This window comes from Atractosteus spatula, chromosome 18 (assembly GCF_055471065.1).
Source record: "Atractosteus spatula isolate fAtrSpa1 chromosome 18, fAtrSpa1.hap1, whole genome shotgun sequence".
Taxonomy (NCBI): domain Eukaryota; kingdom Metazoa; phylum Chordata; class Actinopteri; order Semionotiformes; family Lepisosteidae; genus Atractosteus; species Atractosteus spatula.
The window spans coordinates 6,206,005-6,226,936 of record NC_142723.1 but is presented as its reverse complement, the minus strand read 5'-3'; the positions used below and the strand labels follow the sequence as shown (position 1 = coordinate 6,226,936).

The following is a 20,932-nucleotide window of genomic DNA, read 5'->3' as shown; positions in this document are numbered from 1 at the left end:
CCACCCACCCCCACACTCGCGTACACACACGCCCCCCCACCCCCCTCCTCAGAGTGCTGCGGACTGCCTGTCAGGGGGAGAGAGCCGAGATGGGCTCCCACTCAGGCAGAAGTTAGCCGCGTTGAAAATACATTAAAAATGCTAATGGCCTTGTTCTGGCCTCCCCTTGAGGTACCTCTCCACTTTTTTTCCCCCCTTTTTTGCCAATGTCATTTACTTCCTCCTGAGCTCTATTCATTATTTAGGGCCTCTTCTCCTTGAGCTGAATGGCAAAGAATCTCCTGCAATTAATTTTTAACCAGACCTGTGCCGCCTTTCGGTATGACTGACAGGGCCAGGATGTGACCCCTGCCAGCCCTCATCTCCTGCCTTTAGAGGTGGAGCCCCTGAATGCACTTGGGGTTGTGGGCGGGGCTCTGAGCCCCAGAGGAATTATGGGTGTGGGCAATAGCGCTCATTGGCTAGGAAGGAAGTAATCAGGTTCAGTCGTTCGCCTGAACTAAACCAGTAAGAGCATGTAAGATTTTGACGACAATGAATTTACACCATTTATTTTGTAGCTTACACATGCATGTACTGTACTGTGAATTTACCTTTTTTTTTCAGTTTCCCACAACTTGTAAGACATGTCACCATGATTCTCCGTTTTATCTAATTTTACTGTGGTGTTATAGCAGTGAGAGTCATGGCCTCATGGCAAGCATAGTCTTATTAAAGGAAATTGGACTTATTTATACCACAGAAATCCACTGTTAGCTACGGCTATGTACCATATCTGGATTAATTTAGGAAATATTTAGATAAACTAGGCGTTTCCAGTTATCATCTCTTTCTCCAGAAGTACCAGCCCATGTCCTGTTGGGTGAAAAGAGCCAGTTTGTCACGAAAGCGTTCTTTCAGGACCCTATGCAGACGACACGATCCGGGGTAGAGTGAGGAAAACACGGGGAAAAATGCTTGCGGGAGTCGGGAATGAAAACAGGGGGGGTGTCCTTGGTGCGCTGGTGTGCGGGGGAGGTGTGGCCGAGGCAAACAATCCAGAAATAAGTCCAAGGGGGAATCCAAGAGGAGGCGAAAATCCCAAAACGGGAGGTCCATCCAAGACGAACAGAATAAAAACGGGAACCGGGTCGGAACTGGCAGGAACAGGAACTTAAAAGCTTGACGGGACCGGGCACTTCCAGGTCCCACTCTCGCCTGGTACGGAAACCAATGCAAAGCCCGGAATAGAGTGAGCGTCTAAGCGTTTAAGGAGAACTGAAAAGGAGGTTGGAACAGGGAGCAGGTGTGGTGGATGAGTAGAAAACAAAGAAGGGCTGGAGCGTCCTTAAGAGGAGTGGTTTACAAACGTGACACAGTTTGGATCGATGAAACTGTACGTGAAGCCGATGCGCCTATATATATAGTGCATTTGGTTTTTACATCTCTAAAGTCAAAACTAGCAAGGGAGAAACAAGGAGACTGTCCCACAAGGACTTGATCTTGCCCTCGTTAGTTCGCATGCCCAAATTTCTTGTGGCACTCCAGAGTATATGTCCGCATTTTAAGGAGAAGGAGGGTGCACATGGGTTTTCCTAAGTTAAGCACATGACATTCTGTAAGACGGCGGTAGATGAAGTTAAGATGGAGATTCTTGTCTGAACTAAATTTCCCAGAAAGCAATTGGTGGAATTGGTCAGGTGGCATTGTAAAACAAGGAATCATGGGGTCTTCCAGAGGCTGTGGACCTGCCCTGTCCAGCAGGAAAGCAGAGCCCCTGTAATTCTCTGCGTCGGAAGAAGTAGGGAGCAAGGAAGTTGCAGACCAACCAGCCCATAGACGCGTTGTGAAGTTTTTCAAAGAGGGATTTTTTCAAGGTTTTTGAGAGAGACATGTTTTGAAGCCAGGCCTAGCTCCCTGATTGTTTATAGAGAGGTGATTAAAAGAGACTGTTTGGCTAGAGTTTGGAGAAAAGTTTTTGTGTCATTTGTTTGTTTGGTTGGTTTTTACTGCTCTGACAGCTGTGTTTCTGTGGCCATCTTTTCCAAGACCCGCCTATTCAAAGATCCTGGTACAGCGCATTAATCTCTGACTTACACTGAGGCAGGGAGTAAGGAGTCAGTGTAAGTCAGAGATTAATGCGCTATCCCATTAACTCACAGCCCACATTTTAGGGTAGAAATTCTTGTACCAGAACCTTTCATTTTCAGAAAGCAGAAGATTCTAGCGGAGAAGATGAGGATACAGAGGGAGGCTCCCTCTGTGCCATGGGTTATCACAGCAGCCGAGCTCAATCGATGCTGTGATGCTTGCTCTGTGCCTCTCCAGGGGAATAACTTTCAAATGAGCACAAAAGAAAGGATTTCGAGTAAAACAGGGGAAATAAAAAAACACAGCCCTTGTCTCAGCTAAAGAGACTGCGTGCAGAGGCAGAGCGCAGAGACTCTAGTTACTGAGGCGTGAAGCTTCAGTGTGAAAAGCACCATGTCTTTCTCACCGTTTTTTTTTCGCAACAACAGCCTAATTGGCAAGGAAGCTGATGCAGGGAGTATCCCTAGAGCTCATGCCCTTTTTTAAAGAGGAGCATTCCTGCTCTGTGTGTTTTTCCTACACTGTCTCTTTCAGCTTTAGTTTGCTTACTGGCTCAGCTGTTGTTCCTCAGAGAGGTATCATTGTTGGCTTCACAGGCAGCCTTTGTTAAATTTGAAGACTAATCTTGGCCAATATGTCCATCTGCCGATGCACGCTGTCTATAAATCTCAGTAAGATGTTGTGACACTTCTGGGAGCAGGCATCTTTCAACAGACGGATCTGAGGTAGTATGGTAAAAATAGTGCTCTTTTTATAGTGTGATGAACCTCCATAACACACAAAACATAAACCTAGTGCCTCTAGCTCAAGTCCTTTTGGGCATCTAAATGACTTGCCGATATCAAAATACAATTGCTTTTGCTAAAGCAAAAATGACTTAATCCAGCTACCCACCAACCAATATCCATACATTTCTTGGCTGGTCACTGGCTTGCTTCCATCTTCCTTACGGTTCAGTGCATAGCTGAGGATCTGACCTGATATGCCAATCGGATATGAGCTGACAACTGGAAGCCTCCACTTCCTGGTTTTTAACCACCACCCGACCAATTGTCTGCTGTCCTTCGATCAGGTGACTGAAGATGGCAGATCATTCTTTCCTGCTTGCCGGGGACTGTGGTTCCAACAAGAACTGCCGTCTTGTCCTCTTACAAAATGTGTAGTTACATTATTTGTCTGGATGAGATCAATTAGCTGCTAAAAATCCAACCTAACTAAGAGCACTGATCCGCCTCCTCTTCATTGCACACTGCCCAATCCCGGTTTCTAGATTAGCTTGGTTTGCCATCTTCACCTTAACCTCTGTTTACACCAGCTTACTTTAAGTGTAAACGTTGATAACCTGGGAAGGAGGCATTGTTCTTTCCTTCTTCCTTGGAACTACAGTTCTGGGAGCAATTCAAGTTGCTTGTAAGCACGGGCACAGTAGGGCGCTGAACTGTGAGGAAGTCTTAAGAGATAACCGCTCGTGAGTTTTCAATAACCCACGCCTCCCCCAGAAAAAAAAGAGGAATTATCTTTCCTTGAAGGAAATGAAGCTCCATAAAAAACGAGACAGCTTGACAGCAAATAAATAAGTGGAAACTTGTAAGTCTTGCCACTGTTACAACGCACCAGACCTTGAGGAGAGCACAAAATCGATTTTTGCGCGTTTCTTGCGAGGGGAAGGGAGGTGGGGGAGGCGGCAGGGAGAGGTCGAGCGAATTCGGAGAGAAGCTCCGTTTTTGTGAGTCTGGCCACGCTGCTGCGCTTTAATTCCGCTCGTCAGATCGTTTTCCCCCGTGCCTGCGCCTCCTCAGCACCGGCTCGCGGGTGACCTTGACGGAGGACAGGCTGCGCTGCCGAGGAAAGGCTGAGAAAGGAAATGAAAGGGAGGAAGACCTCAGACAGACAGAGAAACAAACGGAAACGCTTACTCTGTCGCCAGGGCTGGGAGATTACCAGAGCCTGCTCGTGTTAGCGGGGAGCCTCGTGCGCCATTAATATCGGACTCGCAGGAGCCAGGTTAATGGAATTTCATGCTAGACTGGGCCCGGTGCCTGTTTTCCCAGTACCGCTTGCTTCTGACCATTAAAACTGCATATATTCCAAGATCGCAGGGTGACTGCGGCCCACGCAAATTAACCAGCGGCTGGGCTAACGAGGAAGAGAGCTGGGATCTGGAGACGGGTGTCCGCACAGTCCTCCCTTCCCCGATGATTCGGCTCGGATTTAAATATCCACTTCCCGGTATATTTAAACCCTCATTACCCTTAGGTCTGTGCTCGGTATTAGTCTCTATCCTTGAAGCTCCTACCTCGTCGTTTTCTATTGAAACATTCTCTTACGGATTGAAACTCTGGTCTGGGAATTAATCTTTTTTCGTCCCTTGACTCCGACTTCAGCCCAGCGACTTGGATATTAAGCCTTCGATCCCCTCTGACTGAAACTCTGGTCTTAGATATTCTACCTTCGTCCCTCGACTCCGAGTTCAGCCCAGCGATTTGGATCAGGAGCCATCGATCTCCTCTCCCTTGCACCCGTCTCTCCGATCTCCTAAAACTCCCAGAACGACGCACAGGGTCCTTCCTCTACCTCGTGGACAGTGCGTTCGTTACACTGAGAGGAGAGGCTGCTGTTTCGGTCTCTGACCTCTCCGGCATTGACACGAGCTGTTGAGTTTGCTCCTGCAGGGGGTGCGAAGAGGGGTGTGACCAGCCTTGTGTTGGGAAGGAGGTTACGATCCAGAGGAGGCCTGTTTGGTAGATAGTTATTGATGCAACAATCTCACCCAGTTGTTTCTTCCCAGACGTCAGGGTAATGGCTCCAACAATGTGGCCCCCCCAACCCTTTGGGTAAAGAAATAGCTCCTATCCTCCGTTGTGAATCCACTTCCACCTACAGTAGCTTCTACTTGTGTGCACGGCTTCATACTTCCCTGTTCAAAAGTGGTGGCCCTATATTACAGTATCTTACTCACTAAAGAGGAAAGCCCTGGGCAACTTACTGCGTGACTGTTTTGACGGTGACACAGAGGGAGTCAGAATAGTATCCATGTTGGTTTAAAAGCAGGTGGCTGTTGGGCCACAGTGAAGTAGCCTAGCTGTCTGATGTATGGGCTTGGGCTGTTCTCCGGGTTAGATATTAACTAAGAAGATTTTCTCTCTCATGTCAGACGCTGACATCAGACACCAGGAGATCACAGGGTCAACTTAGAAACAAGTAGGGTGACAAGTGTTCTAGCTTCATTTTAACATCTCTCCCATCTTAGATCACAAATCACGTAGGAAAATTACAGGAAGACCACAGAGAAGGACTCTTAAACCATGCTGTGCCATTTTCTGGTCCCTCCCTATCACAACATTCTGGGGTTTGAACTGAGTCATATTGAGCCACGCAACTGCAGTCGTGTGGTTTATTGAAATTGGCTCCGCTGTGGATTGAGTATGGGCGGGTAATACGCAGTCCCCAGTCCCTCTCTCTTCATGATTCATGATCCCTCTCCCTCTGTTTGACTTCCCCCAGAGAGCCAAGATCGGTCCTGGGACAAAGAACATGGACAGCTCCTCCTCCAACGCCATCTCCAAATTCGACAACAACGGCAACAGGGACCGCATGAAGCTCTCGGACTTCAACTTCCTCATGGTGCTGGGCAAGGGCAGCTTCGGAAAGGTAACTGCCCCCACCCACCCACACGCTCACACCTACACGGTCTCCTACACCGCAGACTACATTAGCTACAGCTAATGCTGAGCCATGCATTTGGTAAGAGGCAGTATGGCTGAGACTCTTCTACAGTATGTCTCAGTGAGGATGCAGATCTCTGGTGATCTGCATGGAGTACTGGCACACAGAAGGACATGATGGAAGACTTAATACTCCACATTTAGTACTTTTTTTAGAATTGTATAATGTTACCATGCCCAGAGGAGTTGGGCAGCCAGTTGACCTTGGACCCCTAGAGGTTTTGTTTTTCTCCTTACTGAAGAGTTTTTGGTTCCTCTCCTCCGTTGTCTTCTGGAATTTTCTCTTCCTGTATTGTAACGTCATGTATCGTCACACAGCTTTGTTAAGTGCCTTGGGGCGACCTTGTTGTGAAAGGCGCAATATAAAAATAAATTGAATTAAATTAAATGACGCCACGCAGGATGTCAGGTTAGCATAGCAGTTCCATGCACTGCTCAGGTCTCCAGTTTGGGCTCTGCGCAACTGCATAAGACCCGGTCCCTAACAGCGCTGCTTGTGCCTGGAGAGGCAGGACACTCTTACCAGATCGTCCCAGGGACACAGATCAGGCTGCATCGCTGTGTCTGATAAAAAAAAAAAACTTGGTTCAACAGATGGAGCTCGGGCCCAGGCCTGTGTGGTTTCCATGGAGACAGGAAATAAAAATAGTTTAAATAATAATAAACTAGTAATAGTTGTAAATCAGATTGATATGACAGTGCAAGCCTTCATTAGGCTGTTAATCAGAAGTCCCTTGAAGTGATCTTTTTCCTTTTTGAGGTATATGATGCAATGTGGGCTGTTACATCAGCTGTACAGTTAGAATGTTGTTAGGAGCCGAGCCGAGCCTGCATGCAGATCATGTTGGAACATTTCTGCTGTGAAATATCCGCACAACCTGTACTTATTCGCTCGTACAGTATATCACATTACGTTAGGCTTTACAGTGACTAGTGAGCAGGAAGGGCCTCTTCACACTTCGTGCAAACTGTCGCTCTTGTCCATGGGGAGACCAGGGGTTTGCGACAACATGGAGACTTACAGTACTTTCACAAAGTTCACGATTTTGTGCTTCATTTGAAATTTGTCAAATATTTCGGTACCATCAATGAATTGTCCTGTACCGCCAGTGAAGCATCCTAAAATCTTCCATCATTCCTATCTGACTCTGATTTTTTAAAAATAAAATCATGATCAAAATGTGAAAGTTAAAACTTAAAATCAAAAGCTAGGTGAAACAGTTTACAAAGTATAATGAAAAACAACCCTACTTATCTTGTCCTAAAGAGAAAATATGAGGAGATCTGAAATCCTTTGTCCAAGAAGTCATTGACAACGTCAGTTTCAGGATTTCTTCAGAATGAACAGTGAAACACAGGGCATGAGTACAGGGAAGTGTATTTAAAACTGAGAATGGGAAACACGTTTTTACACAACACTTGTGGGGGTTTAGAACACAGTGTCTAGACATGTTGCTCAATCTGGCACCCTGGCTTCTTCAAAAACCATGGCTGGATGAAATTATCAGACCATGAAGCTACTGAAAGTCAAACAAGCCAGAATTCCCTCATCTGCTCTGTGAACGCTTTTATACCCTGTAGTAAAGTCAGAATTGCAGATTTGAGCGTCTTATTTTCCCAGTCAGGCCATTAAACTCACATAATATAAGTGAAAACACAGCTGTTTTATGTACAGCTCCAGTCCATAATAATAATTTACTAGTAGAGGTATTAACAATGAAAAGAGAAGTATTAACAATGTGTCCCAGAAAGCAAGATAGGAATAGCTGTTTATATAGATCTCATAGATGGAGACTTTACACATTTCCTGTTAGTTTAAATGCACAGCTAATAAAACAGAATATGTCATTAATGTTTTTTTCATGGTATAGAATGTTATTAATATGTTAATGAGTACTTGTTCAAATATATCTACAGTTTATGTGATAAACTCCTCGACCAACTCAGATCCTACTTTTTATCACTGCTGGGGGCAGCGCTGTTGTCATTTTTTTGTTGCTGTTTTAATTCATTTTGATAGTTATAAATGAAAAGTATTCCAAAAAGAGTGACTTTTGCCACGCCTCGAGATGAAATGAAGGATTTTGACTTCAGGTTCTCTGTGACATGCAGATGACTTCTCAACAAAAAAGCTGAGATTTCCTTTTTTCCCCTTGTACTGTACATATGAAAAAAAAACCGATCCACAACCTTCCCTTCTGTTTGGGCAAGGCTTAAAAAAACGATTTGACAGTTATAGCAAGGTATCATGCAAGGAATGAAAATCAATGTCATCTGTGTAAATTACTAAAGCAAAGAAGAGCAGCGCACATGTTGTTAAAACAATTTCAGACGTCCACAAATAACCGAATACTAAAAACAACACATTTGTCGGATGTTTTTCACTGTTCACTTTCAAACCACAATCAAACCTGTAATTAATTTCCAAGGCTATCCTGGGGTGGAATGCAGAGTCCCGAGCTTCACAGTTGTGTCCACGTCAAAGTCTGTGAGCAATACCTCGTTTTTTTTCCTCTCAGAAACACTTCACCTTTCCTAATGCTGTACAAAACTGACACGTCTGTTCCGCCTTCACAAAAGCACAGCTCTTGTGAAAGGTATCTGGAGCCTTTGAGGTTCCCTGTTCTATCAGGGCCACACTGACGGAGGAGCAGACTTGAAATGGGAGAGCTTTTAAGCTTTTAAGCTGGTATTTTAATAGAGTTTCTTTCCTGCCAAACAGGCCAAATTTGAACCACTCTGCTCCCCCATCAGAAGGTGGCAGGTATCAGTCGTCTCCCCATACTGAAAGAGACCCTGGCCACGGCACTCTGTGTTTAGTATCGCACACCGTGAAATTGCTTCTTTGTGGTTTTTGGGCTGAGACGGGGGGGGGGGGGCAGGGAGGGGGTTGACTGACGTGGGGTGACATCTGTGTTTCTCGGGTTTGATGAGGGCAGAATGCGTTCTTGATTGGCTCGCCTGCTATCTGCCCATCTCTCACCTTGTCTGCGGGACCCTTCAGGCTGGGCGTTTGATTGAGTGAGCGTCGTGCCCATCCTCCCCCACCGCCATCACTCACACTTAGCCTGAGCGCGCTGCGACACCCTGCGTGACACCGAAATCTGTTTGGCAAGTGGCAGGGCGAAAAATTGCCTTGCTCGCTTGCACATGCAAGGTTGTCTTTTTGGATTCGGCGGCACGTTTAGTTCCTGCTGTTCATCCCTGACACGACAAGAGGTCTATCAATAATTGACTCGTAATTGAATAATTGAAATCCTTCACGCAGTTTAATAGTCTTACAGTGCCAGTGCTCCTTCGCTCCCTAGCTCGTGTGGAACGTGGTTCTGAGGTGTATTTTAAGTCAGATCTCTTGTCTAGCCGGGTTAATTGAATGGGTAGATGATGTAGTCTTACAGTGCGCTACTCGAATAATTTCTGTAGTTTGGTTTTGCTCGCCATGACGCTTAACTGCAGATCTTCAGAGGATCACAGAGCTTTGCGAAGCGCAGAAATTCACCGCAGACCAGTTTCTACCCCCGTACCACAGATGAGCCTGGGGTAAGAAGGAGAAAACCTGCCCAGTTGCTCCAGCTCTGGTTTTACTGGCACCATGTCTGGGGGCTTCACTCCAGCTCTCACTAAAAAGCGCCAGAGGACCTTTCGGAGAGCCACACTTTTTCATTTCTCCTCAGAAAGATTGTGCGCAGTGCATCTCATTTTACTCCTGCGGTGGAGCTTTGGTTGGAAAACGGTTTGAATGGGCTTTGTAGCAAAGCGCCACCCTGTGCACTATATACTGTACATCACACCGACACGTTCAGGCTGGACTTGCAAACCGTGTCAGGTTTCAGGCCTGCAATTTGCCCCTTGTGATGGCCCCGCTGCGTGTCTCTCTGTGCTGGCTGGGGCAGAGAGAGGGAGCCGGTGTGTGTCGTGGAGAACTTTCACTTCCTTGTCAGATGTGAGAGAACCACAGGCTCAGAGAGGTCTTTTGGTCTATTCTGCTTGTTGGACTGTTTGTCCATTTGGTAACCTTTAACTTGAAGAAAAGGTAGAAAACACTCTCGGGATAGTTGCCCACTCCCTTCCGGATTGCCTTTCTGGCCCTGAAAAAGTTGGGAAAGGCCAGCTTAGTGGTCCGGCAGGGGTCTGGGTGAGAGCCTGGCGTTTCTCTGTCACTGTGTCTGCTGGGTTAGGAAAGAGCATTTCGTTGGGCAGTTTGGTTAAGGGATTAAATACTCATTTCTCTCAAGAACCTGCTTCTGTTCTCGTCTGCTACACGCCCCCTCTCGGACCCTGCCTGAACTTCATTGGTCCGGAAACAGTCAGTGTGAGAGGTCTGGGGTCACCTGTGTGACTCATGCTCGCGAACGGCACCCTGGGGCACACAGTTGCCTTTTTGCCTCTTTGGCCTTTGTGTCTCTTCTGTTCCAGCGAGTAGATTTCCGATCCGCACAGATAATCTGTCTGCTTGCATTGTTCAACCTCTCCGCCCCTGCCTGTCCCCAGCCCTGCCCCAGGCAGTGTCTGAACCAGGTTCCCCCACGCTCTGCCTCAGGCGCCTTATCCGCCCTGTCATTTCGACTTTGGTGTGCCGAGCGCCTCTCCAGGAACGTTGCGCTTCTCAAAGGCTACGCCGGGGGGGGTGGACTGGAAAGATCCTGAAATAAAGAGATGGCGGCCTGCCTTCGTGGCTGAGAAAAAGCATTTTTTTTTCCTTTCATTCGGTCTCCTCCTACCCCCATCCCTCCTTCTCTCAGACTCTCTTTTGTCCTGTGGGAATAGATCACTTTTCTCGTTTTACAAAAGGCAGCCAGTTCCCCAGACTCACTCAAGCTCATCAGTCTGGCAGGCATTGTAGGTATATTTACATCACCAGCTTTAGATCCGACCAAGGGGGTCTTGTTTAGCCTTAACTGAGTGAGGTTAGCCCTCTGCTTGAGCTATTGTGCTGCTGAGGGCTTCAGGGGACCTACACAGCCTTCATGGTCTTTGTGCTCATTGAACAGACTAGTTGGAGCCCTATCCAGCATCATTGAAACGCACGCTCTCTCTTCCCAATGTCAGCCGACCCCACCTCTCACCACTCTCCGCCTCCTGTGCAGGTGATGCTGGCGGAGAGGAAGGGCACCGACGAGCTGTACGCCATCAAGATCCTGAAGAAGGACGTGGTGATCCAGGACGATGATGTGGAGTGCACCATGGTGGAGAAGAGGGTGCTGGCTCTGTCCGGGAAGCCACTCTTTCTCACCCAGCTGCACTCCTGCTTCCAGACCATGGTGAGCACCCGGCCTGCGGCCGTGCACAACTTCTCGACGAATAGTGCATTCCCCCTCTAGATCAGTCTGAATCAATGTTTTCAGCATGCGTGCACCATGCAAACGCTTGTAAAAAAAAATGCTGTCTAGGCTAGTCAAAAGTGGAAGAGTCTAGCAGCTGCATTTGCTGGTCAAGGCATGTAGGCGATTTTCCTGTGCTGTTAATGCTCTGTTAATAGATTCAAAGTGATAAAGAATTTAGAAATCTTAATGTGCAACCCCTGACTGAAAGTGTCAAACTATAAGTGTCAGTGCAAATTCTTAACAATTTATCCTCCTACTCTTTCTGGGCCATTCCTTACAAATGTGTCGCAGGCCAGCTGGTTTACAAAGCTGGTGAGCTCCAGTCCAAACCCGGCGCGGTGTGTTCTAGTTTTCCGATGAGCTGTGGTGAGTTTCCCACAACTAGCAGCGTCTTTTCCCTTCCTGTATTCTGGAGGGGTGGATCTTTACAATAACTGTAAGAATCCAAGGGCAAAAGGCTTCTGAAAACAGCACCACAAACAGGATTTCGACGACGTTTTTGCTGCTGTGAAGCGTGAGACACACCACACGGGGTTAAGTTTTTCTGGTTAAGGAAACAATGTGCAGACCTACTGAACTGAGCATTGAGTTACAGTCAGTATCTTTTTTTTTTATGCCACACAAGCCTACAAACTGCTTTACATGTACATGCCAGTGGCTATAAATTCCTAATGCTGCAAGAACAGGACAGAAGCAGGGCAGTGTGTTTTAAAATTCATGCGGTTTGAACAGGGTATGAATGCACTTAAGAGTAGATGCATTTAAAAATGTTCGGGGGACACGTTCCTACCACAGATCGCGCCGAGAGTGAGGCGCGATCTTCTGTCGCTCACAGTCAGCGGGCAGTGGAAACTGAGACTCGCAAGGAGCAGTGAACGAGAAGGTGAGAACTGGAGGGAGGAAGCTTATTCAGTTTCCCCCATCATCCGGGGCAAGCAATGGCACTGTGGCTCAGGATCTGCGCCTGTGGCTGGAAGATTGCAGGTTCGTATCCCACGGCCGGCAGAGGAATCCTACTCCGTTGGGCCCCTGAGCAAGGCCCTGAACCCCAGCTGCTCCAGGGGTGCCGTATAAATGACTGACCCTGCGCTCTGACCCCAAGCTCCTCTCCCTGTCTGTGTGTCTCATGGAGAGCAAACTGGGGTATGCGAAAAGACAAATTCCTAATACTAGAACTTGTATATGGCCAGTAAAGTGATCTAATCTTATCTTCATCATCATAGTCGTGTGCTGTAAAATAATTCAAGGATGCTCCTAATTGATGAATCGGGCTTCTACAAGTGCTTTAGTGAGGTGGCTGTTGGGCTCCCAGCAGACCTCCTGAAGTGAGCTGCACTTCACTGAAGGAGCTGCATGAATCGGGCTCTGTGTGTTTTACGATAATGGGATGTTTCTTCTTCAGCTCTGTTCTGTGAAGACAGTTTTCCCCAGGCACTGCAGCTCTTCAGGGCAATAATCCCACTTACTGCCTTAATTCCCTAAACCAATGTTCCCAGAAGCAGAGGAATTCAGATTAAAAAGAGGATTCATTGTTATCACTTTGATAAGGCAGCCGCTTCATTTAAAGCAAATATTTGTTATTTTTAAATACACGTCTAGTTTTGTGCAGAAGCCCCTTTGCATCTGCTGGGCTTTTCTTCTTGGCTTGTGACAAGTCGCTGGAGGAGGGAGAGTGTTTTGGAGGTGTGTGTGGGGAGTCATTAACAGCACTGCATTAGCCAGCTAACACTATGTACACAGTTCATTAATGTTTGAGCACACTGGCTAATTTACATTAGGAATTGCTTCTAAAGACCTCAGAATTACCCGGCTTAATCACCAGGAAAAAATGACCTTGAACCAATAAAACCCTCCAGTGGCTGGAGCTTCAGTAATGAGCCTGTCCGTCTCTCCTGATCTCTGCCTCGAGAGAGCAGGGAGCCGGGGGCGTAACTGAGCCAGTCCCTCCCCTGCTCCACCTGGCCTGCAGGTGTGAGCCTGGTCAGTACCTGGGTGGGAGACCTCCTGGGGAAAAACTAAGGTTGCTGCTGGAGGAGGTGTTAAAGGGGCCAGTAGGGGGCGCTCACCCTGCGGTCTGTGTGGGTCCAAATGTCCCAGTACAGTGGCCACTACACTTTCACAAAGGCTCCGCTCTTTGGGTGACACGTAAAACCGAGGTCCTGACTCTCTGTTGTCATTAAAAATCCCAGGTAGGGGTGTTACCCTGGTTACCCAAATTTCCCCTTGGTCTTTACCAATCATGGCCTCCTAATAATCCCCATCTCTGAACTGGCTCCATCACTCTGTTCTCCTGCCCACTGAGAGCTGGTGTGTGGAGAGCGGACTGGTGCATCCTCCGGGTGGGGCTTGTCATGGAAATATAACTATCAAGGAAGCCACAAGAGAGAGTTCTCACCTGAGTAAGGTCTTTATTTCAATATTGCAATATTGGGAGCCCTGCTGCCACTTCGCAAAGTGCAACCAGAGACTCAATTTGTTACAAGCAGTACAGGGTTTTTATAAGACGTTGCGCTGTAAAAAAGTTCAGCACTTGGTCCCTTCTAAAACTTCCCCTTTCTCTAAGAGAAAACAGATTACATCATAGAGCGAGAGAAGAAAAACTAGATTTGTTATTCAAAGCTTATCAGTTACTTTCAGCTAATTCTAATGACCCAGACAGCATATATTGTTTTGGTACATTGTCTTCTAAACTAACCTTAACAGTGTACTTTGTTGACAAACTGTTTTCTAAAATTCTGCACGTACTGTAGCACAGCAGTTACATCCTTGAAATATATTATCTAAAAGCACCAATATATTTTTTTCAAAGCTCTCTACATTTTTAAGAATCAATTTACTTATTAGATTTCCACTTCAGGCTGCACACTGGTGGTGGTGGAGCTCTTTACCTGTCAAGCGCTTTGAGTGGAGAGCAATATGAGAGTAAGAATGATGATGAGGAGGATGATGATGATTATTATTGGCCAGGGTGTGCTGCCCTCTATCCCTGCTGCCATCAGCACTACTGTGGAAGTCTCGAAGCGTCAATATTCTTTGCTGTCAGATTTGTCAGAACCTGTCTCCGCAGCCCCTGCCTCACCTCCAGGTGGGGGTTAATGGCTGGCTGTAGCGCCAGGGACTGCCCCGTGATGGGCCTGCGCGCGCGCGCACACACACAGACACGCTCGCCAACCCGTGTGCCCTCCCTTGCAGGACCGCCTGTACTTTGTCATGGAGTACATCAACGGGGGGGACCTCATGTACCAGATCCAGCAGGTCGGCAAGTTCAAGGAGCCCCACGCTGTGTGAGTATGCTGCCGGGAGCTGCGCGCCACGCCGCGGCCAGCCTGGGCGCAGTGCCAGGTGGAGTGCCAGATGGGGCACAGCAGCGGGCTGAGATCCTGAGAGGTCTGCTTGCTGGACCCGAGCAGGCCTGGTGGCTTGTGTTTCAGGTCTCACACGCCTGTGTGCTGCGCATATACTGCCACGCCTATACACGTGTAAAGAGAAATACAGATAGACATGTATGCACCTGTCTGTGTGCTGGCATTCGTGTGTGTGTATTATAAGAAAACACAAAAAAATGTTAGTTTGGTAAACCGGACTGAGGTCTGTGACTGTGCAAGTGAAAATGCACCACGTCCTCGGTCTTCCTAACACCTCAGGGAAGCTGCATGCCCCCCACCTCGGGATATTACAGGGCATAGCGTTGGCACAGCGCGTTACAGCTTTTCTCAGTGTTCTGCCTGTTCTCCTCCCCAAATGTCCGGATGGCGCCTGGGCTGGGTACCATCTGAGTTGGATGCTGCATCACTGCCATGGATCCAAGAGGGGCATCCTGGATATAGCTATCGTTTAGGAGGATTTTGCTGGTCTACAGAGATCTGCATGGAGTACTGACATACAGAAGACATGATGGGTGGATGGATTAATACTCTCATTCATTAAATTCCTTTTTTTTAAATTGTGTAATGTTAGCATGCCCAAATGGGTTGGGCAGCCAGTTGACCTTGGACCCCTAGAGGGTTTGTTTTTCTCCTTACTGAGGAGTTTTTGGTTCCTCTCCTCCGAAGTCTTCTGGCCCTTTCTGTTCTGTGTTCACAACATGTATGGTCACTTGCATTGTTAAGCGCCTTGGGGCAACCTTGTTGTGAAAGGCGCTATATAAAAATGTATTGAATTGAATTGAGTGCCGAAGTACTCCAGAGGGTCATTGTAAGGACGGAGTGCGCTGTGAGCCTGGGTCAGTGGCAGTGCTCAGGGCTTGTGTGGATCTTATCCCCCGCAGAAGACCAGTGCTGCCCTTCGGATCCAAACCGGATCCCTTCACCCTGCTCTGCCCTTTTTTTAGTGTGCTCTACAGATGCCTTCCCTTGTCACGGGCCGTGCTTTAGTGTTCCAGAGCAGGGGTGGGGGATGGGGGGGGGGGGGTAGTTGGCTGTGTTTGTTTTTTTCCCGTTTAACCATTGCTAATTGAGCAATTAACAATTGACATATTTAAGAGCCGAGTCCTGCTGTTTTTCATGCCTATTAAATCAAGAAAGCCTCACGCCAGGGCTGTGGAGCGGAGGAGAATCCTGCGACAAGCTCCTCAAGGACACCGGGCTGCGGCTCTGTGCCCTCCCCTGGGGGCTGGCAGAGGCGCCTGGGCAGAAGGCACTGTCTGTCTGGCAGCCTAGGGCTCAGGCCACGATTGTGTGGGGCCAGGGGTGTATGCTGGGACTTCTGGAGGTTCTGGGTTTTGCCAGAGGAGGAGTGTAGGTAAATGAGGAATTCTGCGGAGAAGTCTGTCCTCCTGGCCAGGAGGGAGGTGTTGCTATTGTCCTGTTGGTGCCATCTTCAGACATGTTGCTCTTTTCCTTTCCACCTCTGGACAGCCCCCCCACGGATACTCCAGTAACAAATGCGGAAAGTCTTTTGTGCCCTAGCTCGAGCCAGAGGCGTTTCAGCCCAGCAGTTCAGCCCTGCCTGAAGAGAGTGGCATCTCCTGCCCTCTGCCCCTGCCCGAAAGAATCGCCCCTCCCAAGAGCTCAGGCTGGGCTTAGAGCCACCTACTAATTCACTGCTTCAGAGCTTGCAGGGCAGTTAAATTGCCCTGTAGGGAGACGCTAACCCTTCCACCCAGGTGGAAAGCAGGTAATGATTTCAAGAAAAGGAATGGATCTGACGTACGGAGTCCTAGAGTGGCAGCTAAATTCATCCTGACAGAATGGCATGGTAGTTCCTCTAATACAGATACGGTAGACGTCTGTGTATCTACTGGAGATGGTCAGATTTCGCTATGATTTGAGCAAAAGCCCAGGCTTTCCTGTCGCTCTCCTCCCAGATGACGTGGAGCAGTGGAGCTGTGCGGTTGAGGAACTGCCCTTAGCCGCACCGAGGGGTGGTGTTGTCTGGAGTGAGGGGGGCAGGGGGAAGCGGCGGTTGGCCCCGCACCTCGATCCGGGACGTCTAGATCCGGATTACTGGAGTTAATGCATGCGGCATTCGGAGGCATCAGGCAGAGCCTGGGTCCCGCTAGACGAGCTTGGGGGTGCCAGTCCGCGCAGGGAGAAAAGCCTGGCTTCTCCCACTTACCAGGGCTATTAGACCTGCAGAAGTTCACCGACAGCATTACTTTTTAAGAGCTAGTTTCTTCTTTGCTTTCTTCCTTCACACAGAAAGCAAATGATTAAATTACTTTCATGGCACGAATTAACTGAGCCTTTTCTTTTCTAGGGTGCAAACAGTGTTTTTTAATATTCATGACTGTGTGATTGCCAGAGGTGATAAGAGGGGAAAAAAAAGGCTGAAGAAATACTATATATTGTATAAAAGGATATAATGTTAGGAGTTGGAGATCTGCATGTTTTTGTGGGAGTGCATCTGTCTCTTACATTTATATACTTGGCTGATGGTTCTTTCAAAAGCAGCTTCCGTCTGCTCCTCTCTCTACACGCTACGCTGGGTGTTTTCCTAGAGCAGGATGAAATACTTTGTTCAAATGTACAACAGCGGTGTCTCACCTTAAAACCCACCACTTTCCAGTGAGGAGTTCACAGCTCTCGCCCCACGCTGCTGCCCTGCTGTTACTTGATTGTGAGAGGTGTGATCCTTGCGAAAAACGATGTGTGCCTTGTGGAGACACTGCTGCTTTTGTATTTGCAGGTTCTATGCGGCAGAGATCGCCATAGGGCTTTTCTTCCTGCACTCCAAGGGGATCATTTATCGGTGAGTCCGGCTCGTTGTGCGGGGGGTGGGGGTCGGGGGGGATGCTTATCCTGTGTGGTACCGGTCCTGCTGGTTCTGACCCGGGCGCTGACCGACCTGATTGCAGCCCCGACTCTCAGTCACTGCAGTGGAGATTGTCTGGACCCTAGCTTAGCGCCAACTCAGGTGGCTGCCGAGGGTCAGTGTGGTTTCTAGCCAGCAGCAGTGATGCTCTAAGACATCCATCAGCCCCCCTCCCTCCTTCCAGGGTCTTCTGTACAATCAGCTGGGCTGTGAGCTACCCTCCTGTGCAGAACAGCTCAGGCATCAATGTGTTTGTTCACATGTGAGAGCCATCTTCAGAATGCATTGCCCGATTCAATGCAGTAGCACGCGTCTAAAGCTTTCTGACTCCCAAAGTCTTTCCTGATGCAAAGATATGAGTCCAGGGTGATGGTGTAAACCAGGCATCCCCAGTCCTGGTCCTGGATAGCTGGTGGGTCTGCAGGTGGTTTAGGTCTCCTTTAATGTGGCACCGTGTGAAGCTGCTGGGAGCTGTTGGACTGGTCCAGTTAAACCAATCAAGAACTGAGTCTGGTTCAATAGCCTAGCTGGACTGAAAGCACACAGACGGTCCAGCCCTCAGTGGCCAGGATCTCCGGTTGTAAACTCTCTGCCTCAGATCATCAGTAGCTGATGCGTCTTTTTGCATTAAGCCACGTGTAGTGGAAGAAGCGTTACGATAATGTCCATTAGGGAGTTTCAGAGTTGGGACTGTTCTTGTGCACTGTGCCCTTGAGAGTGAATATAGGGGCAGTGATGTGCCGCACTGGAAATGGGGGCAATCCCGTCATTCCCAGGCGGGCCCCCCCTCTGTCCCTGAATTCCGGGATGTGTCAGGTACAGTAGCTGCCCGTGACGGACGGGTGCAGAGTGACTTGTGGCGCCGCAGAGGCCTCTCCCGGATGGCTGCTGGCAGACAGCAGGCTGCGGGTGACAGTGATACAGCCGCGCCATGGCAGCTGTTTTGCTCCGATCGTCTCCCCAGCCCCCCCCCCCCCGCTGCCTTCAGCCTGAGCTGTGCTCTGACAGTAGCTCCTTCCCTTTCCTCCTGCCTCTCCTTTTTTCTCCTCCTGATGAGTCAGGACTCAACAGTTTGGGGTCAAATTGTTCCCTCCCGCCCTGCCCCTTGTCTCAGTCTCGTCTGAATCTGTCTCCTTCTTCCTCCTCCTTTTCTTTTTCCTCTCTCCCCCCCACCCCATCACTTGCTGATATGAATGGACTGTTGCTGCTGCAGACTTGCCCAGCTGCAGTTTTTGTGTTTGTTTGGGTTTTTTTTAACCCCATGTGGAACTCCTCGCGCTTCATTTTGGCCGGCCTCAGTGTCCATTTTGACACAGCTGGGCGTTTTACTGGATCAGTGCGAGTGAAGGGCCTTGCTCGCGTGTCCGCACCTGGGATTTGAACCCGCAGCCTTGCGGTCGCACGTCTGCGGCCCTCCGCGCTGCTGCTGAATCATTCACACCAGTCGAGCCCCACGTATCTCAGCCTCTGTCTGCAAAGGGCTGCAGTTGCAGCCAAAGTGCATTAAAATTCCATTAGAGTCTCCGGACTCTGTAGAATGGCTTTGCATGACGACTCGTTCTGCTGCAATGCTGGGCGAGGAAAAGAGAGCGCTGTAGCCTGCTGGGTTTTGACTTGAGCCCGTATCTCGTTATTCCTGCCGAGGTGCTGGTTTTAAAGCACAAGCAGGGATAGAAGGGCAGTCTGTCTTTCTCCGGGGGAAGGGGGGTTCAAAGTGGTGGCTGGCTTTCATGGAGGCAGAGCGGTGGCTCTGTGGCTCAGGACCTGCGCCCGTGGCTGGAAGGTTGCCGGTTCAAATCCCGCCTCCGGCAGAGGAGTCCTACTCCGTTGGGCCCCTGAGCAAGGCCCTTAACCCCAACTGCTCCAGGGGTGCTGTAGAAATGGCTGACCCTGCGCTCTGACCCCAAGCTTCTCTCCCTGTCTGTGTGTCTCATGGAGAGCAAGCTGGGGTATGCGAAAAGACAAATTCCTAATGCAAGAAATTGTATATGGCCGATAAAGTGATCTGATCTTATCTTATCATACAGAGGCAAAAGTGAGGCAGTCAAACCACTACAATCCCAGAATCCCCAGTGTTCAAGGCACGCTAAAACAGGGAACACTGGAAAGGCAGAGTGGTTCAGGGCCATTCTGCCGCACATGTGCGAGCCCACCGCGTTCTGTCGCAACAGAGAAACCGAGCCCGCTCCAATCACCCCCGGCCTCCGATTTAAGAAACATTTGCCACGCGGCACGCCTGTCATCTCCTTTATGTGTGCGCTGATAAGTTCAAAGCCGTGAAAGCCCCGTGCCGATAATCTCTCTCACAAATGGCGTCTCCTGCCACAGGGACCTCAAGCTGGATAATGTCATGCTCGACGCGGAAGGGCACATCAAGATCGCCGATTTCGGCATGTGCAAGGAGAACATGTGGGATGGGGCCACCACAAAGACGTTCTGCGGCACGCCCGACTACATTGCCCCTGAGGTGAGCGACGCGCGCGTGTGTGCACGCGTGTGTGTGCGTGTGCGCGTGAGCGTGCGCGTGCACGCATGTTAGGGAGATTGGAAGAAGTGTTACCGCAGTACTAGGGCCACTCCTTCGCAGCTCCTAAGCATTTTAACAAAGCCGTGCAGTCCTGAGGGCATAAGTACCCAATAGACCCCACCCCATTCAGGATGAAAACGTTTATTTTAAGAATTAAAGTGCTGTATTATTAATGTTCTCGCTGAAGAAATATGCTGAGAAGACACAGCGACAGGTTCAGCGAGCTCTGTGAGTGCCAGTAACTGCAGCACAATTTTCCCTGGCCTGTCCACGTAGTGCCCTCTCACAAGCGGGCATCCAGTGCTGTTTTGTGCTGTGCAGTGATGGGTTTTGGTGAACGTTCACCATGGTGAAATCGCTTAGTAATAAAATGCCTTTCACTGTACACTTTTACCACAACTTTTTTTCCCCAATTTTCACAGTGCTCTTTGTTTTCAAGCGTGGGTTTGCTGAGTAACCCTCAGTATGCTTGGCTTTTCTACAAGAACAGGGAGGCAGCCACCCCATCTCCCTAAACAAAAGAGATTTTAACCCCGCCTCGTACAAACATTAAATAAAATGAAAGTAAATTGTGCTGTGTTCCAGTCAAGTATGATCTACCGCAGTGAGGTTTTGTATAATTTACAAACCTTAATCCTTCCTCTCTTGTCTGCAGAAGTGTCTTGTTTTTTTTAATTAAATGGATATTAATGGATGGATATGCCTGCCATTCCTGTTATTTTTCCATCTCTGCCAGATTCAAACCCAGGCCATCAGACGTGAAAGGGCTGTAAAACCATCCCTAGAGTATCACCTGGCAACTGCTTTGCTTTTTAATCGGCATATCAAAACTGTCAAGAAAGAATTTGTGAGAAGAATTCCAGTGCCAGGGCTTCCTTGTCACAAACAGCTGCACACAAAAGACAGAATTAAAATATCTGCCATGCTATTCAGAGGAGTCTCTCATTAAATTCATTCTTAAGAGATTTCAGTATACTTTAAACAGCTTAGAAGACGGTGAATAGGTGCCAGGAGAACTCTCTAGCCTCTTCAGC

The 20,932-nt window shown here is 48.6% G+C and overlaps 1 protein-coding gene across 2 annotated transcripts in view; it reads left to right on the top strand.

Moving 5' to 3' along the window:
• The window catches only part of LOC148818474 (protein kinase C beta type), a 147,812-nt gene that overhangs the window by 100,969 nt on the left and 25,911 nt on the right, over window positions 1-20,932 (top strand). For both annotated transcript variants that reach the window (XM_088936819.1, XM_088936818.1), the window contains exons 9-13: window positions 5,575-5,721; window positions 10,883-11,056; window positions 14,312-14,403; window positions 17,246-17,308; window positions 19,700-19,838. In XM_088936819.1, the coding sequence (XP_088792945.1) occupies window positions 5,575-5,721; window positions 10,883-11,056; window positions 14,312-14,403; window positions 17,246-17,308; window positions 19,700-19,838 (615 nt within the window). The remainder of the gene's footprint in view (window positions 1-5,574; window positions 5,722-10,882; window positions 11,057-14,311; window positions 14,404-17,245; window positions 17,309-19,699; window positions 19,839-20,932) is intronic.